Source organism: Clavelina lepadiformis, chromosome 2, assembly GCF_947623445.1.
Source record: "Clavelina lepadiformis chromosome 2, kaClaLepa1.1, whole genome shotgun sequence".
Classification (NCBI taxonomy): domain Eukaryota; kingdom Metazoa; phylum Chordata; class Ascidiacea; order Aplousobranchia; family Clavelinidae; genus Clavelina; species Clavelina lepadiformis.
The window spans coordinates 16,923,773-16,944,477 of record NC_135241.1 but is presented as its reverse complement, the minus strand read 5'-3'; the positions used below and the strand labels follow the sequence as shown (position 1 = coordinate 16,944,477).

Here is a 20,705-nt window from a genome sequence, read left to right as displayed (position 1 = left end):
GACAACGAAAACTATGATGCTTATGATGATATTGACGGTGTTCACATAATTCAAGTGCAGCCAAAAGATCCAGGCACAAACTTACCCATTAACCTGACATTCAATTCATCTCATTCTCTTTTTAAAGGTTATTTTTAGCATTTGCCTATAATAATAATAGACCTACTGTAGTTATTTTTGATAAACTGCTCCCTTAGGCTTGCAGTGTTCTTTATCTTAACCACACAGTCTTAACTGTTTCCTGACTGACAATTGTGTAACGTTTCACAATTTAGTTGGGTATGATGTGGCGTATGGCGGTAAGCTATGCAGTTTTAATGGGTTCTACTTCTACCGGATGTGTGAGTTTATGACAAAAAAGCTAATGCAGTAAAAACACTTTTCGTTATGTTGATTTACAGTATTATGGTTATGTTGATGCAGCAGAAAGTCAAGCGCAAGCTTCTTCCTTCGCGCTTAAAAACAGAAATTCTGTGCAAAGAAGAGCTCAATTGCACTCTTGCAGCATATTTAAAACGCACCCAGCAACAGTTTACAGAAGCCCTTATAAGGTAAATGTAGATTGCATTTGTATTTTATTTCAACATATTAGCCTAATTTTAAAGGAATAAAGCAATTCATCGGTCCTCACACAACACTTTTTAAGCTAAACACGCTCTAGGAGTTCTAGCAAACAGCAGGTTATGCTATAAAACACACCGGTAGCTGTCGCTACTGAGTTAATTACAATTCTCTAATCTTTTTGGTAGTTAAGGGTAATACGACAGGCTAAAACATCTGGTATGTCGACTTTTTGCTTTCATCATTTGTTAATTTCGTTGTTTATTATTACCTCAAGTGTTTGTAATCTCATTTGAAATTTGTGTTAGAAGATTGTGATCTATGTTGGGTATCTATTTAACTCCAACATAAGGTGAGCTTTTTCCTTATTTACTCTTACTTTTGTAGGCTATTGCCTAACTAATTAACTGCGGTAATGGAAAAGGCATAGCGTAGTATATGTTGTAAAAACGTTAACGCTACTACGTTCCAGTAATATTTTACAACCCTCAGATTTTACTTAAGTTTGTATGCAAAGAAATAATACTGAAAAGAAATGCTTGTGGCCTCCAGTATCTATTTATTCTATCACCAAACTGTAGGCTACGCTTTCTAGCCGAACAACTATAGCTTACTGTTTTAGCTTACTATTTAAACTCTGCCAATAATTTTTTACAAAGTTTTCTAGTCCACCGATTTAGCCTGTTAGTTTTGCTGGTAAATTGTACAACTTGGTCTTTCATTTCAAAGCTTTCAGGCAAAAACATGTTCTAAAGCTATAGCCTGATGGATTGGCCTTTCTAGCAGTCCATGACACCACCGATAAAATGCTCTTATCTGCTTTGGCCTATACAGTTTACATGTTAGATTCAATCACTCTGTTTTTCACTCACATTTCTCACAGTTTTCTGTGATGAACTGTGGGAACAGATCATTTTGCTGTTAGATTTTTTTATGGCAAACCATTTGATATTGGTTTTGTTGTTTACATATATCACTTAAAGTTATAATCATATTCTCTTTAGAATGTTATATATGCAATGCATAAGATTAGACATAGTTATAATGTAGACAGATTCATAGGTGTTATATTAGATATTATGCATGAAAGCTTATTTAGAGCAACTTTTATAATACTTAGACTTTAGAGTAATTTTGCATGCAGTATGGCAATATGTTTACATAATTTACAGTTACAGGTTGATTTTATACTAAACATATCACTAGATTTATGCTTAAAAAATATATTATACATACTTTATATATCATAACATAAAAATATATGAACAAGGAGTAATAATTATGCATGATGAATAAATAGACTACCACTTTAAGCTATTAAAAGTATTGTCATAAATTCTTAGTGATGTGAATTTGATTATATCATATGATCAATACAACAGCACTGATACACGCTTATTTGGTGAAATCTGCAAATCAAAGCTTGTGATATATATATTCTTTTTCCATATATGTGCAATGTACGATATGCATGATGGAAATGTGTGAATATCGTACATAAGCATAACAATACATAGCAGTTTTGTTTTTGTGTGTCATGTTTGCATTGGACGCTATTTTTAAGTTTGCATGATTTTGTTTTAATAAACCCAAAAAATTGTGTTTTTATCAATGGTTAAAGCTTTGAAATGAGTATCATAATGGTATAATTAAAGAAGGAACTGTTTTCGGGAGAGTTTTTTGTCATGTTCTTAGAAACAGTAGAACTTTGGGACTATGTTTGTTGCGCACTTTCATTGCTTCAGTGAAAATAAACATTTTGATGAGTGCAGCACGCTTGAATAAACAGCATTCAACATTTAAGTATCACCAACTTGAGTACATATCTTTCATTTTTAGGAATGACAAATTTCTCATCAGGTACTGGTTCAGCTCTGTCCTAACTATTGAGTAACAGCGCTTTATAGATTTGTGTGCGTTGTGTGTTGATGGGGCGTGGTGTTTTGCGCCTTTTTTCAAAGGCAAGTTTTTTATTTACCTTTCTATTTAACATCCTATAAAAAGGCTTGCTTAGAGAATTTTACTTTGGCTTTATCTTTAAACTGGGTCCATTGTGTGCTATGAAACGAGAAGAACTATGCGTTTAGTTAACTACCAGTTGTCCACGATATTTAATAGTTGCAGAGATCAGTTCAACGATGTTAGGTAACTGCAGATAAATAATTTTGAATTAGCCTATATTTCTCCGTTTTTAAACTTTATTGATACCATTAAGAATATAAAGTTTACCAGCAGCATTGAAATTGTCAGCAATCGTGCGTGTTTTGTCAGCTGCAGCTAAGAATAATGCGCAGGAAAGAACGGCGTTTCTCAGAATCGGCGTTTTTTCGGTTGTCTTGACATTATCATGGCATTCATGAAATTGATAACGTCATAGCGAGCTTGCAGCCAAAGGCGAATTAGAAAGTGCTGCGTATGCCCTTTGCTTGTTGGTTTATGGTGGCTTGGCGTAGCAAAGCTTACTGGATAAATCCCTATACAAGTAGTAGTAGTTACTAACCGTTTATGTTTGACAATTTGTTAACGTAATTTATAGCTCAATTTCCTGCATTGTATAAACAATTGGCAAGTACTGCAGTAGTACGTTTGTGTTATTACAGAATCAAGGTGACTTAAAGTTGGTTTGATATTAGCACTCTAGCACAAAATTGCCCAGAACCTTACACCTAGGCTTGTTGTCAGTGTTTGAAGATGGCGTACAACGATGGTGACCATGGCCACGGCATCAAGGTATTGTTTAATAATTTTTTAAAATCGCTGACTTCTAAGTAATAAATCTTGGTACGTACTGTTTAGAACAGTGTTTGCAGATTGGCCGTCTTCTGCTCTACGAGTTACAGCTGATTCTAAAAGACTGTGTAACTGTTTCCATCCTATTTATTACGGCCGCCGGCGTTGAGTTATTTTATTTACATATATGCTGAGCTGTGTCTGATTCACAATGTGTTCATACTTGGTTGATTGTTCTTTGGTGTTTTCAGTGTTGAAATGAGCAAGTTGTATAGCCTATATGCTGTGAAACAAAGTATCATATTTGATACGAACGCTTATCTGTTTTCAAAATATTGTAATTTGAGATTAGTTAGTTTATTATTCCAAATGTATGACGTGATATGTTGTGAAAAGTTGGCAATGCTACACAGACTGTTGCGATCTGGTATTCACGTTGTAAACAACCAAATATCGTACCGGAGCGCTTTTGTTGTCAAACATCGTTTAATTTCCTGCCTAGAGATGTGCCGTGAGGAAGATTATTCGGGTTCGTGCGAACTCGAATATCATGAAGGTCGACACGAACGAATCCCGAATCTATTTGTATTAGAACCACACAATAAAATTTCATCCAAAAGTGGTCAAGTCTTGCTTGTTACATGATGTAATCGATAAACAAATCGCTTTCTTTCGAAAAATAGTGTTTAAAAAACGATTGAAAAAGCAAAATCGTTTGGAAAACGACCTTTTTTGTAAATAATGCTGACTCTAGTTTAGCATTGGCGGGAAACTAGATCATCATTTTTAACAAAAGTCAGTAAATTTATAAGTAATATTGTATTCGGTTTCGCCATTGTTGTTATTCGTGTTCGCCCGAATCTTCCATAAAGGCGATATTCGGCGAATCTATTCGGGTTTGGGTTCGTATCGGCCCATCCCTATTCCTGCGGCATTTGCGTGGACATTTTTGAATACTTAGCAACGGCTTGGAACTCGATTCCTTAAAATTTCTAATGGATATAAATTAAGTAATCTTCATAATGACAACGCGACTTGCTTGGGTGACGATTGGTATTTAGGAGACGAATAATATGATTTTCGTGACGAATTAGTAGCATTAATTCATTGGCCTCTACCATTGCCTTATATGTCCGTCATGAATAGTAAAACTTGTTGATTTTTGATAAAAATAGCTTTAGATGTGACATGATTAAGTAAAAAATATCCAATTTTGTTCACGACGCCAATATGCGTGTTCGACATTCAATAGCGTCCGCGTGTATTTTTAGAAAAGAAGACGCTAAACGATTGAACAGTTCATTTCAGATTAAAATCTCTCTTCTTCGCAACTTGACAAGTTAAAGTGCACTTCAAGCACAATCAACAACTTGCCCAACAGAGAGTAAAACTTTGAGCGCCGCCTGAATCCTATGGCTCAAAGCGTTGGACAGCCTACTACGCTAACCTGCTTTTTTCATCACACAAATTTACATGCTATTGTAAGCATCCTGCTAATAAAACTGGTTGAATATATTTAACTCATGCTTTAGTTTAAACGCAACCTTATTTGCCATTATTGGTGCCGACTGCCGTCGTTAATGGCAGGATTACATTGATTCTGGTATTTCTTGCATAACGGCGTTTGGGAGTGACGATATTTCAGTCAGATCGAATGGATGCCTCTTTGTATGGTTATGAATTGTCATCGCTACATCGTCATTACATTTATTTACTTGTCTTTGATCAATAAGCTTGCGTTAAAGGAATGAGGCAGGCATATTTCATTGTTACAAACGTCACTAATTTTTAGAAAAAGAAAGACTGCTAAATATTTCAAATGAAATTTGTTGTAGATTCTAACCATCTCGAAAAAGTTACAACTTGCGTTCGTTTTTGCTACTGGAGTTTTCGAAAAAGGCTGTAGGTTGCCAAATTACAATCTGCTGTTCTTTTGTCTTCATTTGGCTGTAATTTCAAGTTACCAAAAACGTGGTGTAAGCCATTGCGTCTGTCTGCCTTCTCAGATATGCTCGTATATGGTAAAATGTCAGTTTGACGAAGTTTAGGTCCAGGTACCACCGATAATATTTTAGATTTTACTACACATTGTAAGTTATTAGTGACTTAACGTCTTAGATGCTTCTTCAACGTAAGTAGTTTTAAATTATTTTAGTTACAGTTGACCGAGCCTCCATCATTCTAATTTCTAACACCCAAAACAGATTGATGGAGCCAAAACGTCATTTGTTGATACCGGAAATGATAGAAGGCACTGTATCTTCTGAAATACGTGTTTTGTTTTCGTAGTACATCTCAGGATATTCATAGGGTTATTGCTCAATGCAGACTGAGCTTAATCAGGCCTTTGTATGTATTGGAATACCCCTTTTGCCCACGGTATTGTAAGCTAGACTGCTTGGTGTATTTAGGTAGGAAACAAGTACTGTACCGAGTTGACGTCATTTGACTTTGGTCTTTATTTTCTATCATAGAAATTCCGTTAGTCTGACCATCTAAGGGCATTATATGTTTTACCGGCGCTAAGAGGTTATGCTGATGTGTAATGATGATTGACATCCTTTTCTATGAGTACAGTATAGTGTACGTTTCAGAAATACTCCGCCAATTTTTCCGATGTTGTTTGACTGGCAAAGCCTCTAAGTCTAAACGTTGCATGGATTGTAGGTAATGGGTATACTCACGCAGGAAGCAATTATCCAATAATTAGGATGTACTTCGTGTCATTGATGATGTGACAACTTCTGTCACTTGTCTATTGTTTTGAGTCATATTATTTAAAATTTTCAATAGAGCTCGCCATATGTTATTCGTCATTGTTTCCGTAGTGTAGTTATTTGATGCAACCTTCAGGTATTGCAAAATTTTCGCACCATTCGCATAAGTGTAATGGAATTTCAACTATGTCAAAGATCGGCTTCAGTATATAATTTGAACAAAGTTCATCTTCATGGTCAGTACTACAAGATAAAAGCTGCAGCATTTTTAGTCTGAGCTAGTATAGATTGTAACAGATTAGGGAGGTACCTCAACTTTTTTTGCTTGGTTTCGAAAATTTTACGATGGTCTTCTTTGAAGCATGACAAAACCGTCTAACCACTTTTTGGTTCAGTAATTCTTGGCATTGCTTGCATTATCTCCAGAAAGCACTTGAAGCTCCTCGCTCATAGCAAGTATCATTTAGTAACTTAGTTAGTCCCAGTTTGAAAATCACTAAGACCAGAAAGTTGTTATTGGGGTTAAAGCGAGTCTAGAGATTGTGAAGTCCAACAGCACCGGCAACGGGCAGCGGTATTGTTTAAAAGCTATATGACTTCCCTTTCACATGTTACCAATCTAGCGCAGCTTTCCGGTAAATAATTGAAAGGGAGTTGTAAGCTCCAATCGCAATTACTTACCTGCCATTCGACGCAATTCCGACGTGACTTACGTTGGCCTATTTTATGACCAAATATGGCTGATCAAAAGCGGAAAGCAGGACGAGGGATTTTACACGTAAAAAACATGCTGTATTAGCTTTAAGCTTATGCGCAAAGTAAGAAGTTTAGTTCTTGTGACGTTTTCTTAACACTACGAAAAGAAGTGTGAGATTAGCTTAACAGCTGATCATTAAGGCATGGTTTTTCGGCAATGAAAATTTGAATCAGGTTTCGAAACCACCTGTACCATGAGGTGTTGATGTCAATGTGACTGTTGTGCATTTTGCAAGTCCCGTTACTTAAGAAAGGTCCAACAACAGTATTTGTTGTGCACAGTATTTACCGGAGTTGTGTTTTTTTTAAACATAAATCAAATTCTATAGACTAGAGAGATAACACGACTACTGAAGTTTTGTCTGTCAAAATATGCTGTCAGAAGCTGATTAACGACAAGAAACGTCGATTCTAAAGTGTTGCTGAACCAAAGTTCTCGCATTTAATTGATCGCCATGTATAAGAGTTGCTTATCAACGCCCAGGTCAGATACTTAGCGCCTCGAGGCGAGCATGTATGTTGTAATCACGTTTTTCGATATACGCGCCTTTCAGACATACAAGGCGTCGTTCAACATGTTGGATGACGTAATGTCGTATCCACTTCACCGTTCGCGACTTCTTAAGTTTGAATGCTGAAGTATGACGCAAAGAACCACGCGCATGACTCCCGCTATTCAAAATAGAGCACTAAAAAAGGTGTTACTTTTTGCTAAGGCAATTCGAAGTTTTTGTGTTCTGATACAGTGGTAGATTACATGCCATAAAATTTTGCTTTATATTTTATTTCGCTGATCTCTGAAGAGCAGATACTTGTTGAAAACTCTCAGTTTCTTTCAAGTTGTTATGGGTGAAGTTGGAGAAACTTCAACCCTCCGTTTAGGACTGATGACTTGAAATGGCTAGTAATTGTCTTAGCAAATAACACTTCATGACTTAATGGAGTTGTTGTCAAATTTAAATGGCAGATGGCTTCATTTTTTTTTATTATAACACCATCTCACTGTTCACTAGCTGAATGAAATATGTTAAGAAAATATATATATAATATGCATTATATATAAATCTGAAATTAAAAAGTACTAGTTTTCAAATGTCTTTGAAAAGTTAGCAGTTTTCTTTACCAATAAATTCATGTATAATTGCAGTAAGTTGCATTTATTTTTCAGCGTGGTGAAAGATATTCTGTGTCAACAATGGAAGGTGCTTTAACAGCCCGTGATAGGGTTGGTGTTCAAGATTTTGTTCTTCTCGAAGACTTTCAAAGTGAAAATGCTTTCATTGGCAATCTAAGAAAAAGATTCAAGGAAAAACATATTTATGTAAGTAAAGTAGAAAACACTATTATATACTTTTTATTATGTGTTATTTGTTGCTATAAATTTGTTTTTCAGACTTACATTGGATCAGTACTTGTATCAGTGAACCCATACCATAAACTAACCATCTACACTCCATACATTATGGAAAATTACAAAGGTGTTAACTTCTATGAAAAACCACCTCATGTGTAAGTTTTCTGTGAGGTTTGCAATAAATAGAGGATTCGTAAAGTTTTATGCAATATAAGTATATGAATATTGTGACAGAACATTAACCATTCCACTATAAAACTCCAAAAGATATGCGATTGCTGACAATGCTTACCGGTCCATGCGAAATGAAGCAAGGAATCAATGTATTCTTATATCTGGTGAATCTGGTTCAGGGAAAACAGAAGCCTCAAAATATATCTTGCAGTACTTGAGTGTTTGCAGTACTTCAAATGAAAAGGTGGAACACATTAAAAGCCAGCTGCTGCAATCCAACCCTGTTTTGGAGGTACTTTGCAAGTAATTTTTCTGCTGACAAGTTCTAGTAGTGTTTTTCCCATAATTGGTTTTGTAACTTCTCAGACTAATTCTCACTTCATCTTCAGAGGTTTGAATGTACAATAAGTTTTATTACAATGTGCAATGTTTATGCACCCAAGTTTTGGTAATTTACAAGTACGCAATTACTACTGATATAAATTGTGATGATTATTTTGTTAACATCAAGCATCATAAAACATGTCAATTTATGTCTGTACACACTTATTCTATTTGCCCTTAGCTGGAAGATCAAAGATAGCTAATCATTGACAATGTTTTACTATCTGTTTGACAATACCTTGTTGATGACATAATAGTGTAAGGGATTTATGTCATCTTTGTTTTTGGTATGACTTCATACAGTAATCTTCCATAAATTGTTTGAGTGGTTATAGTGATTGTAAAAATTTTATTTCACAAATACAAGGTAAAAAGAAGTTGGTAGAGTTTGGCTTATTTTCTAGAAAGCTAATTTTATTTTTATTGCTAGCTATTTTTGCTTCCTGCTAATGGTATTAATGTTAACTGTTTGTATATTTTAGGCATTTGGAAATGCAAAAACTCACCGGAATGACAATTCATCTCGATTTGGCAAGTACATGGACATTCAGTTTGACTTCAAAGGTGCACCAGCTGGTGGCAAAATTTTAAATTATCTCCTTGAAAAATCAAGAGTTGTAAGTAAACATTGTTAAAATACCTGAAAGTTGTTGCTGTCTTTATTCATTCAAAACATAGTAGATTGATAAATGTTTGGCTGCCTATCGTGTCTGTACTTACTGTTAACCCGAACCATTTTAAACTGTAATTTATAATAATGGTTTACCATTCTCTGTTTGCCACCTGTTGAAAATTAAGATAAGCCTGTCATTTGTATAATATATAATTTAATTGATGAGGGTAACTAGGTTCACACTATGTGAGTTTTTCTGCGGTAAGGCCTTTTTATTCATAAATGCCATGCTTCTTAACTCAGGTTCACCAGGCACATGGCGAAAGAAATTTTCACATTTTCTACCAACTTCTAGAAGGTGCTGATGAAAACCTGTTAAACAAACTAAATCTTGAGAAAACACCAGACAAATATTACTACATGTTGCAGGTTAACAAACTTTACCTTCTGTATGGATTGTTTTGCTTGCCTTTGAACCATAATATACATAAATTACATATATATGTTCAGGAAATTTGTCTTGTTATTGAATCATTACTTTTACAAAATATCTCTATCTTGTTAGTCTGTTGTTTGCTTTCCTTTTTACCTGTTTGTCATTCACAGCTGTATTGCTTTGTGTGATTTTTAAGTCGTTTTTTCAATATGTGTAGGGTAAATGTGCAAAAGTTTCATCGATCAATGACAGAAACGATTTCCGTGATGTTCAAAAGGCCTTGCAGATCTTGGATTTCTCGAAGGAAACTATTGAAGTGAGTTACTTTTTGAATATTTTAGTGAAATCAGTGTTTTTCAAGGCTGTCTGCTGTCTGCATATTTTATGCACTTAATTGTGCACCCATTGTATTACCGATACTGCGGATTACATTTTGTTAAAGGTTAAAGTTTCATAACAATTGGCATACTTCTAAGTTTAGCCATCATGTCTAAAGCATCTTTATTAATTCAACCCATGCTTTACAGAATCTTTTTGCAACTGTGGCAAGTGTCCTTCATCTTGGAAACATCACATATTGTGGAAACGATAAGGGGCATGCTGTTGTTGAGAAAGACCACACGGTGCAGAAGATTGCCAACGTAAGGAAATGTAGCCGCAATTTCTGTGATGTCTTTTATAAAATATGAGCTTAACCAATAGAGATAGTTTGATTTTAAACTACTACCTGCTCAAATTTCAAATTCTTCGTTAATAATTTGCAGAGTACATTTACAGTTACAGTTACAATTAATAGATTACAAGTTAATACTAACAATAAATTACCAGAATTTGAATACTGTACTTGTATCTTTTTAAATGTAGTTGGTTGGATGTCCGTTTGATAAACTGATGAAATCTTTGACTCATCGAACAATCGAGGCTAATCGAGAGAAGATGCTTTCACCCCTCACAGTTGATCAGGCCACCTATGCTAGAGATGCTCTTGCAAAAGCTGTGTATGGGCGCATGTTCAGTTGGCTTGTGGAGAAACTTAACTCTTCCTTGACAAACAAGGTACAATCTATTGTTTGTACACGATAACTTTTACCCTTCAGAAATTTGGTAATAATTTACCAACAGTGAAGTTATTCATTGTCCTGGTATCAGTACGTTATCTTTTATTTGTTGATACTTAACTTGCCCTGTGATGAGATAAAAGTTGTTTGAACATTGTTAATTAATACCACTCAATTTAGCATAAAAGATACATTACAGTTTTACATTTATTGTATGTAAGGTAGAACTTATATTCGGATTAATAGAATAATAAATACAATGTAACTTTTGCTTCATAATAATGTTGTGTTCGTAACATTTGAATTTGTATTAAAAAAAGTAAAAGGTGTACTTTCTGCTGTTTTGACTGTTTTGATTCAAAAGTGTTGATGTTTTTTCTCAATTTATATATATATCTTTCTTTTAGTTTAATTAGTTCAGTTTACTTTGGGTTTCTTTTGTTTGTAACTTTTGGCAAACTTTTTAATGTTTACTGAATTTTCATTGAAATCATTTTGTTTGACTCTTACCACTATTAAGTTGCCCATTTGTCCCTTTGTAACTGTTTACTACTTGCATCGTTAGTTCATCACAAATGCATTTTTTTGTCTAAATGATAATTAATTGTATTGTGATTGAACATAAATCTGAAGCTTAAATATGTTAACAATTGTATAACTTTGGTGATGATTTCTTTGACATATTTATGCAGAAACACTTTTTATTATTAGGATGTGACCAGGAAAAATGTAATTGGATTGTTAGACATTTACGGGTTTGAAATTTTTCAAGCCAACAGCTTTGAGCAATTTTGCATTAACTATTGCAACGAAAAGCTGCAACAACTTTTCATTGAGCTCACACTCAAGCAGGAACAAGAGGAATACAGAGCTGAAGGAATTGAGGTAGATTGCTTGCTTAGATATGAGAGCGTTGTTTGCATGTGGGTGTTATTGAAAATTCAAGAGATACGGATAACAAAGAAAACATTTTGTGAGTTTTAAATACTCTTATCATATTTAAGTACGTTCTGAAATGTGAAAAATTGCAGCAGCAGCACAGTCAGTGATTTGTTACACAGATTGTTTGCAAATACAGTATACTGCATTTTTTTCTACCTACTCTTGTACTTAAACACATTTCATTTTTTTATTTGCAGTGGGAGCCAGTAGAATATTTCAATAACAAAATCATCTGCGATCTAGTGGAAGAAAGACATCGTGGCATCATTGACATCCTTGATGAAGAGTGCCTGCGTCCAGGTGATGCTACTGATACCACTTTTCTCCAAAAGCTTGAAGAAACTGTTGGAGAACATCCTCATTTTGTGACGTAAGCTCCCATTTTTTTATCACAAGTTCATAACTATTGCAGATATGTTCAGTATTCTTTATGGTTTTCAGACATAAACTTGGTGATTCAAAGTTGAGAAAGACCATTGGGTATGACCAGTTTAGATTGTTGCATTATGCAGGAGAAGTCACCTACAGCATAGAAGGTAAAAGTTTTGCATTCTCTCCAAATTTGTTGTTACTTGTTACTCATTAATTATAATGAATTATATTAATGTTGTTATTACGGAGGCATTTGTTGAGTTTGTTTTTTACCTTGTTGATTTCTCTTTTACAGGCTTCTTGGACAAGAACAACGACCTCCTTTATAGGGATTTAAAGGAGACAATGTCTGAAGCCTCAAACGAAATTGTGAAGGACGTTTTTCCCAAATCTGAACTTTCCAGGCAAGTTACACGGAACATTGTAAAAATGTACATCTGATTAATATTGAAAAACCTTCGCACTATTGTAGACTGAAACGTCCAGATACAGTTGGAACACAATTCCGATCTAGCTTGGCCAAGTTAATGGAAATTCTTATGTCAAAGGAACCTTCGTACGTCCGTTGCATTAAACCCAATGATAGCAAAATGGCGGGTAAGTTGAAACAGATTTTTAATGTTAACATATGATTGAATACATAAGATCCACACGTTCTCAAAGTTATAGATGCTCTTTTTCCTTTACTTAAAATGACGATTTTACAGATCGTTTTGACGACAACCTTGTACGTCACCAAGTCAAGTACCTCGGTCTAATGGAAAATCTTCGCGTTCGAAGAGCTGGGTTTGCTTATCGAAGAACTCACGAAATCTTCCTTAACAGGTTAAGTAGTTTGGGTTATAATTGCGAAAACATTTCGTTTTATAAAAGCACTGTACTGGTTTGGTGAATTAACAACAACACCCTGTTTTGTATTTTTTTAATCCATGCAAAGTAATGACAAAACTTAACATTTCAGGTACAAGAGCTTATGTCCAGACACTTGGCCCAGGTATTACTGTTCTCCACGGGAAGGTGTCGACAAGCTGTGCAGGTATCTCGACTACAAGGATACAGACTACAGGCTTGGAAAGACCAAAATCTTCATCAGATTACCGAGGACTCTTTTTGCAACCGAAGATGCTTTCCAGGTTGATAACGATTTGTCATCCAAGAACACCGTGTTTCCCTAAAGATGGCAGAAAATGTCAATTCACTTTTGTTTTATTAGATCCGTAAACACGAGCTGGCGACATTAATTCAATCTACGTTCAAAGGCTGGAGTCAGTGGAAGAAATTCCGACGTATGCGAGAAGCCGTGACCTTGATAAACGCTCATTGGCGTCGTATGCTTGCTATTCGGTTGAGAGAAAAACGAAAGAAAGCAACCCTGGAAATCAGAAAGTGGGATACTGTTAACATTTCTTGAATTGTTTACTGTTATTGTTTTGAGAGTGAATATTTCACCGAAAGTAGGCAGCCCATAGTTAGGAGAATTGGTGTGCAAAACTTCATTTTAGTTATTTCGGGTTTAATTAAAGTTAGATGTAGATTAGAAGGTAGAGTTAGGCTTAGGCTTAGGTTACTATGTTATGACATTTTACTTAGCTTTACAAGAAACTGTGAAAAAGAGTTTTGAACGCTTGATTTTTTCCGGTGAAATAGTGGCAGCCTATTATTTATTATCTTAGCGTAGTAGGAGTAATGGAGTATACTTGGACCCAGGCTGATAGTGGTTGTAAACTAAGTGCATTTTATCCCATTCACATTTTTATCAGTTTTCCTACATGACATACCATGTATTACAGGTTCATTATTGGTTTTATGACGAGATTGCAGCCACGTTGCCCGGAAAACGCCCACTTTCTTGATTACGTCAGAATCTCATACCTAGAACGTTGCCGAGATAACATACCCAAGAATGTTCTCGACAAAAACTGGCTCTCACCTCCTGCTGCTTTGGCGGAGGCGAGTATCTACTTAATTAAAACGTATTTTATGACGCCGATTTGTAGGGTTGTGAGAGAAAGTAACATTAGTAACGTTGAAGCACATGTTACATTTCGACCCCAATAGGAAATAGATCCATATCATAAAGGCAAATAGTATATTAATAAAATATTAATGAAATAGCCTCCATCATTTATTGCCAGTGTAGGTTTGATTTTTAAACGATTTGATTTAATTCCTAACCGATTTAGTGATGTTTATGTGTGTTTAGTGATGTTCATTTAATACATTGATTTTATTGCAAATTTGACTTTTATATTCAGCGTGCATAACAAATGCTATTTAGAGGTTTTTAAAGAGAATATTGAAACGCTGTAACGTTTTGTGCTTACTGCAGACCGCACAACTCCTCCAGAAATTGAACATGAGGAACATGGTGAAAAAATATGTGCAGAACATCACACCAGAGAGCAAGGCAGCGATGGAAGAGAAGGTATTGGCCAGTGAAATCTTCAGACAGAAGAAGAAAGGATACGAAGAAAGCATCGCTAAACCCTTTGTAGAAAAAAGAGACGGTGAGTTATCCTCCTTATCCCTACCTATATTTGGGTTTCATTTTTTTAAATACCAAGGTATTAAAATTGCTTTACGTAGCACAATGATTTTATCTTTAAAGTTGCATTTTGTATGTTGCAACAGAGTTAAAACCCAAGATGATGACTATGATTGACGCTGGTGAGCATGCTCGCTACTGCTGCACAGTGACCAAATACGATCGTCACGGTTACCACCCGAGGTCGCGAACTTTAGTGATCACCGGTAAAGCTACTTACTTGTTTGACAGCAAAGATGGAAAATTAAAACAGAGAATCGAACATTCCGACCTGAAAGGTGACAAAGTAGTTATGAATGAGAATAAAGCTACTACAAAAAACAACAAGTACATGCAGGTTATGCTGCGTAAATACGCAATTTACAGGAATATAAAAAAGTTAATCTTTGCAGGTATTTCGACAAGTAGTCTCGGTGACAACGTGTTCGTCCTGCACGCTCCGTCTGAGAACAAAGAAAAGGGCGATGCAATCGTGCAGAGTACTTTTGCAATTGAGACGGTTACCAAGCTAGCCAGTATCGCCAAAAAGAACAACGACGTAAAAGTAGTGGACAACGGAAGGTAGGAAGTGGTAATGTATATCATAGTTTAGTGGGAATACGTCACACCCACAGTAATACTTACGTCATTATCGCAGCATCGTTCATGACATGGCTGGCGGTAAACAAGGTACAATAGAATACGCAGTTGGCCAAGACGTATCGGTTGTAAAAGCGAAAAACGGCAAGTCTTTGCTGGTGGTAAGTCACTGTCTTCCTTTTTTGCAAATATCCTATGCCATGGCGCACTACCTTTATTGAGCTTCTCAAATATCTGCAGGTGGCCCCCGGCAAATAATTAACACGATGACATTCAATTGCGAAGAAAAAATTATTCCTTACTTTCGGAAATTGTGTATCTAAGTTCAACACTGTCTTTAATTTTATTTCTTTACTGCGCTTCTCACAGCTCTGCCTGTGTCTATTCCATTAGAAGAGCGGTTTTATGTAAAAGGAACTGATTAATGAGCCGGTCTGAACTACGTAGTGTGGTGTGCAGTCCCACTTAAAAAGTTGCAACATTTCTTTATGTACGTTAAGTTACAATTTAAAAAAGTAGTGTATTTTTAATGAAATTTGCAGTGTATTGTACTTTAGCATTTTTGTACAAAAAGAGAAATTAAATGCACTTTTCTTTTGGTAAAGTTTCGGTTTTATTTCTAGACGTAGACGATATGTTGTGTGTATTTTGTGACGTTGTTTTTTCGCATCCGTTCTACTCTGCCTTTAATCTAAGCAGCAATAACTTGCACTAAAAATAGTCCTAACCAGATAAGACGGACTGCACAAGTGTGCAGCAGCAGTTGCTGAAAATTGATTTTAGACTTTGCCGCTAAACTTTCAATGTTGCGCATTTTCGCAATGAATTACGTAATATTTTGCAGTTCTATGTTGTAACGACTACAACGTAATTCGCTTATGCAATTCTAATGTACTAAGCTGTGTATACTTACTTTGTGTAGTGTCCTGATTTAAATATTTTCTAGCATGGTTGTAATTTTATTGTCAAAACATAAACGCCATTTTATATAAAAACTCTAAAAGTGTGTTGTCATTTAAATGCACATTAAAGAAATGAGCTACTGAGTAAAACTATTTCAGTATTTCAGTATTGAAAGTACATAATAGCATGATGATCTGATGAAACGGACGTTTGCGCAGTTGCTTTCCGTTTCTATGATCTTCAATGGAGCTCCGACCAGCACTAGTCAGTTTATACAACTTGGCACTGCAGACAACCACTGCCCCTCAAGTGATTTGAGGCTGTCATTTGTTAGGTTCCATTTCTTTATCAGACCCTTTCGTGTCATTGTCAGTGGTTATTGACGCTGCCGGACTCATGTCGAATTGCTTCTTAATATTGTTGTCATCGTCAGGAATTGCTTCTTCTTTCATTTCTTGGACTTCAACTATTTCAGTGTCTGGTTTATCAGCTGTGAAATAGATCATAAAAAGTGAGAACAGAGACCGATATGAAAGGCAAAATTTTCATTTGAAATTATTTATTTTGAAACAAACATTTGCTGTCTGGTTGGCCAGTGTCTGCAGCTGAATCATCTTTTTCCACTGTGGCCTTTAGAAGTAAAACAAAAAGCAGACAAAGTCAAGCAGCATGCATTGCATGCAAAAGGGAATTTGTAACTAACACACACATATTGCAATTGATGCAGAGTTCACACTATTGTACCACGCAATATTTCCTGTAACTTCCTAAAAGTTGCTGTAATGCTTTTTAGTTTGTTTGTGGGCGTGAGATAGCCAGTAAAACCAGAAATGCATAAAAGTTAGAAAATTAGTATTAAACACCAATGCAATGTCCCTTACTATTTCTGTGTTTTCAGACTTAATTGACTTCCCTGATCCAGAAGCCTGGACGGATCGTTTTCTAGAAAGATAACCAGTTTAGGTAATTAATCAGTTTTGACTTGCAAAGTGAAGAGTAGTTGGCAAAAGGTTTCATGTACCATTTCGTTTATGCCAGCTATTTTTGCAATATAAATGAAATCATTTTTATTAAGGAGCTCAGCATTACAAAATAGAGTTAGTTTTTGAAATAGTCTATGACTGAGCATAACTCAAAAAGTCATAATCTCATACCAAAGTATATTAGACAATGGCAGTTCTTGAATTTTGTTGAATACCAAATACCCGAAATATCAAAAAAATTAATTTGCGAATGCTATCTTGTTTGCAGTTGGATTGTTCCAATCAAGATATGAATACGTTCTTGTTTTAGCAATTCTCATAATCTCATTAAAACAATGTGAAGGGGAAAATATGATAGAAATAAGTTGTTAAGAGTATTAAATTGTTAAAACATACTTGGGTTGGGATAGGCCATCCGAATCACTGTCAGTTGACAAAGTGTCATCAGAATTAAAAGGTGACCCCGTAACAACTTGTTCATACTGCAACAGTCGGTCTAACAAGAAACTGTTGTCTCTTGAAACCTTTAACAACTTTCTCTGTGATTTTTCCAGTTCCTGAGTCAGGCCCTCATGTTCCTATGAAATTTAAAATGATTAATCTTATAAATTTTGAATTATCCAAATTCCTTGTTATTCAAAGTCTATAAACTCCAGATGGAAAACATAAAGGAATAAGTGTACATTTGTACAATACTCACGTATATCAGCATTTTTAATTTTCTTTTTAAAACCTTATACTTCTCATGATAGTCAACAGCCATGACGTTGAAAAATTATTATCAATTTGTATAAATAGTACACCCTAAACTTACAACAACAATACTTTAAATAATAAAGTGAAGACATGTTAACTTGACTCTAAGTAACCCAAAATTTTGGATACATAACTTTATTGGTCAAAGCAAAACCCCTCTTCAATACATGGAAATACTTAGGTATGTCAAACTCAGGTATGGTGAACTTCATGGAATGACATTTTAGGTAAATATTTTATGGGAATGGTTTGTCTGGCCCATGGCATAAATAGTTGATTTTTATTGTCAATTTAGAGAAAAAAGACCAATTCCAGCTAAATGTCAGTGCAGTACCCAGCAGGGATGCGCCTAATTGAACATGAGTCCAAATTTTACACGCAAATATTGATATATAATTTTTGTCATCCTTACAAATCCTATATTTTTCAAAAAGTAAGGCATCAACTGCATAATATTAAAGTTTTTGTTTGTGTTATCGATTGTAACTTGTAAGGACAGTTAAATGGATGTGAAAATTTTTAATTAATTTGTATAAAAACGAAAAGCAGATTGAATTTTTCATTCAACAACAAAAAGGCAAGTTAATGCATGAATGTTGCTTGACATGTATTTTGATAAAGGGATTTGAGCAAAGTTAAAAATTCGCATGAATAAAAAAAAATTATCATTTGTTTTCTAACAAATTCCAATTATCTCACATCCCTAGTGCTCATACACATTTTATACGATAAATTCTCCCAATTATACCTATTTGAGATAATTTAAAGTAATGTTAGGGGACCTGCAGTCAGTCAACTGGAAGTTAATAAACTTTCACAGTACATCTTAGTTCTATGAATCAGTTACTTTACAAACGCTCCATAAACAATGTTTTTATTGATTCCATATTTTTCATACAGCAAGTAACTTCATTCTTAAAATAGTTGTTCTTACGTGAACATAAGCATTTGACTCAATTCAAAGTTGAAATTAACTTATCCTGTAACTGTTTCATGTAATATGCTGTTAGTAACTATTAATTACAAGTAATCAAAATAATATAGAATAAAGTATTTTCATGTAGGACATATTAAACAGAGTTTTGCTACATTGTCTATGATTGTTTGATAAGCAGGTAGCATTTTATATGAACTTCCTATTTTAAAAAGGCGAATTAGATCAAATAAATATTTAGGAGTTAAATACGGTAGACTAGTAAAATATAGTGAGGACACTTGCATGCTATGGAAACAAAGTGTTTATGGTGTAATTCCCAGAAAACCTAAAGAGTTTTCTTTAAGACATAATAACAACTCATATGACATATTTCTGTAAATAAGCTTCTAAATTCTATTTTTGTTCATAATAAATGATACATATCAAAAGTACATTTGGGTTAGAATCTGACTAATTGCACTGTGGTGAGTAGTTATAAGATGCTATACTAGATTTTTGATAGATTAAATGTTCCTACTCAATTAAATAGTACATTAGGATGATGAATTTTAAATGAGAATTACAGGGTATAAATGTAGACACTTATGTGCCACATAAGTGTCAAGATTCACAACTCTATATGCTTAAAGTCCTTGGCACATAAGAAGATTTTTTGAATAAAAAGGCCAATGTATCATAATTGCAGAAATGCACCATATTTAAAGTATACTGTATATGGCACACATTATCCTGATGTTGTAGTAGGCCTACTAATTTATTTCAATACTTCACTTATCAATTTTTAATAGATTGTAAAAATATTGAACAAAAGAACTAAGGCAGTGTCTATCTCATCTTACTGAATTTAGAAAAAGCAACTTCAGTAAATGGCTAGCCAATTATGCATATAGCATTTTACTACTTCGATAACTGACAGTCAGTAAAGAATATGAACACTTATTTTGTTGGTCGCCGGTTATCAAAGTAAAAAATACCAATACAGCAAACAGCCTAGTCTTTGAATCAAAATAACTGTTAAATTCAAACTTAAAATGGCATACTAATTGTTCTAAAGTCTAAACTTATCGAAAATTAGTCTCCTCAAACCCAAACTCCCGTTTCACATGATTCAGTTACTAGGCTAGGGAAAAATTGAAATATACGCTAATTGTAAAGTTGCAATGACATCCTAAATTTTCCAAACTCCAAGTTTATCCAAACATAACCCCTCAATTAATACCCTAATTCTTAACTCTCGCAACTAAAATACCTTAAAAAATAATTTTGAAAAAACAATTAACCAAACGCTGGCAGGATTCAAGCCCCAGGCCTCCAGCACAATTAGTCCTGACGTCAACCACTTCATCACGAAACTCGTTTTTTCCTCAAGCAAAAACAGGAATGATAAATCCATTACCAATGGAATCCTGCTGCCTGCCGGTTATCGTAACACAATTTTTCTACTTCACTAAACAGACGCTGATGAAATATTCACTTTGATAATCTTATACCTGATTGTTTTAGGACAGATTATTTTTTGACAAAAGATCACATGTACGACACAGGATGTGGCAGCATGAATACACCAACCTTTAGAAACTATAATAACAGTCTTTATATATAGATAATAACCCGTTGTTTTTTTAACTCTTTATCATAAAAACAGCTACGTTGGTTGGCTGTCACTATTTTACTATAAAGTTAGGCCTATTTCTTTTATGCAATTATTTCTTAAGTTGGGTCCCTTTTTTGCACTCACACATAAAGGCCTGAATTGGAAGGAGTAAATGAGGCAAAATAAAAGAAGTTATGATAAAATAATTGCTAAAAATTTGATTCTAATATCTGGATATTGGGTGCTGAAATTCAAAGTAGACCAAATATTTTCAGTTAATTCTCTAATTCTTACCTAAACTTACAAAACAG

At 34.6% G+C, this 20,705-nt stretch overlaps 2 protein-coding genes across 3 annotated transcripts; one reads left to right on the top strand and one right to left on the bottom strand.

Moving 5' to 3' along the window:
* The first annotated feature begins 775 nt into the window (after nt 1–775).
* LOC143446227 (unconventional myosin-Ic-like) lies at nt 776–16,227 on the top strand. 2 transcript variants are annotated; one of them, XM_076945769.1, is made up of 24 exons: nt 798–913; nt 3,162–3,291; nt 7,933–8,085; nt 8,158–8,273; nt 8,386–8,584; nt 9,159–9,293; nt 9,593–9,718; nt 9,943–10,041; nt 10,253–10,366; nt 10,590–10,781; nt 11,495–11,668; nt 11,923–12,095; nt 12,167–12,261; nt 12,393–12,501; nt 12,570–12,694; nt 12,805–12,922; nt 13,059–13,230; nt 13,311–13,483; nt 13,888–14,047; nt 14,427–14,604; nt 14,729–14,920; nt 15,035–15,203; nt 15,280–15,382; nt 15,462–16,227. In XM_076945769.1, the coding sequence occupies exons 2-24, from the start codon at nt 3,253–3,255 to the stop codon at nt 15,477–15,479; spliced, it is 3,132 nt and encodes a 1,043-aa protein (XP_076801884.1). In that variant the 5' UTR covers nt 798–913; nt 3,162–3,252; the 3' UTR covers nt 15,480–16,227. The 2 variants fall into 2 exon arrangements, with proteins under 2 accessions (XP_076801885.1, XP_076801884.1); XM_076945770.1 differs by lacking the exon at nt 3,162–3,291 and having other exon boundaries at nt 776–913.
* On the bottom strand, nt 16,160–20,304 carry LOC143446229 (uncharacterized). The gene is made up of 5 exons (XM_076945771.1): nt 17,808–20,304; nt 17,504–17,685; nt 17,006–17,066; nt 16,700–16,754; nt 16,160–16,614 (listed from the first exon to the last, which is right to left on the bottom strand). Exons 1-5 carry the CDS (start codon nt 17,868–17,870, stop codon nt 16,448–16,450), a joined length of 528 nt encoding a protein of 175 aa, XP_076801886.1. The 5' UTR covers nt 17,871–20,304; the 3' UTR covers nt 16,160–16,447.
* Between the last annotated feature and the right edge of the window lie 401 nt (nt 20,305–20,705).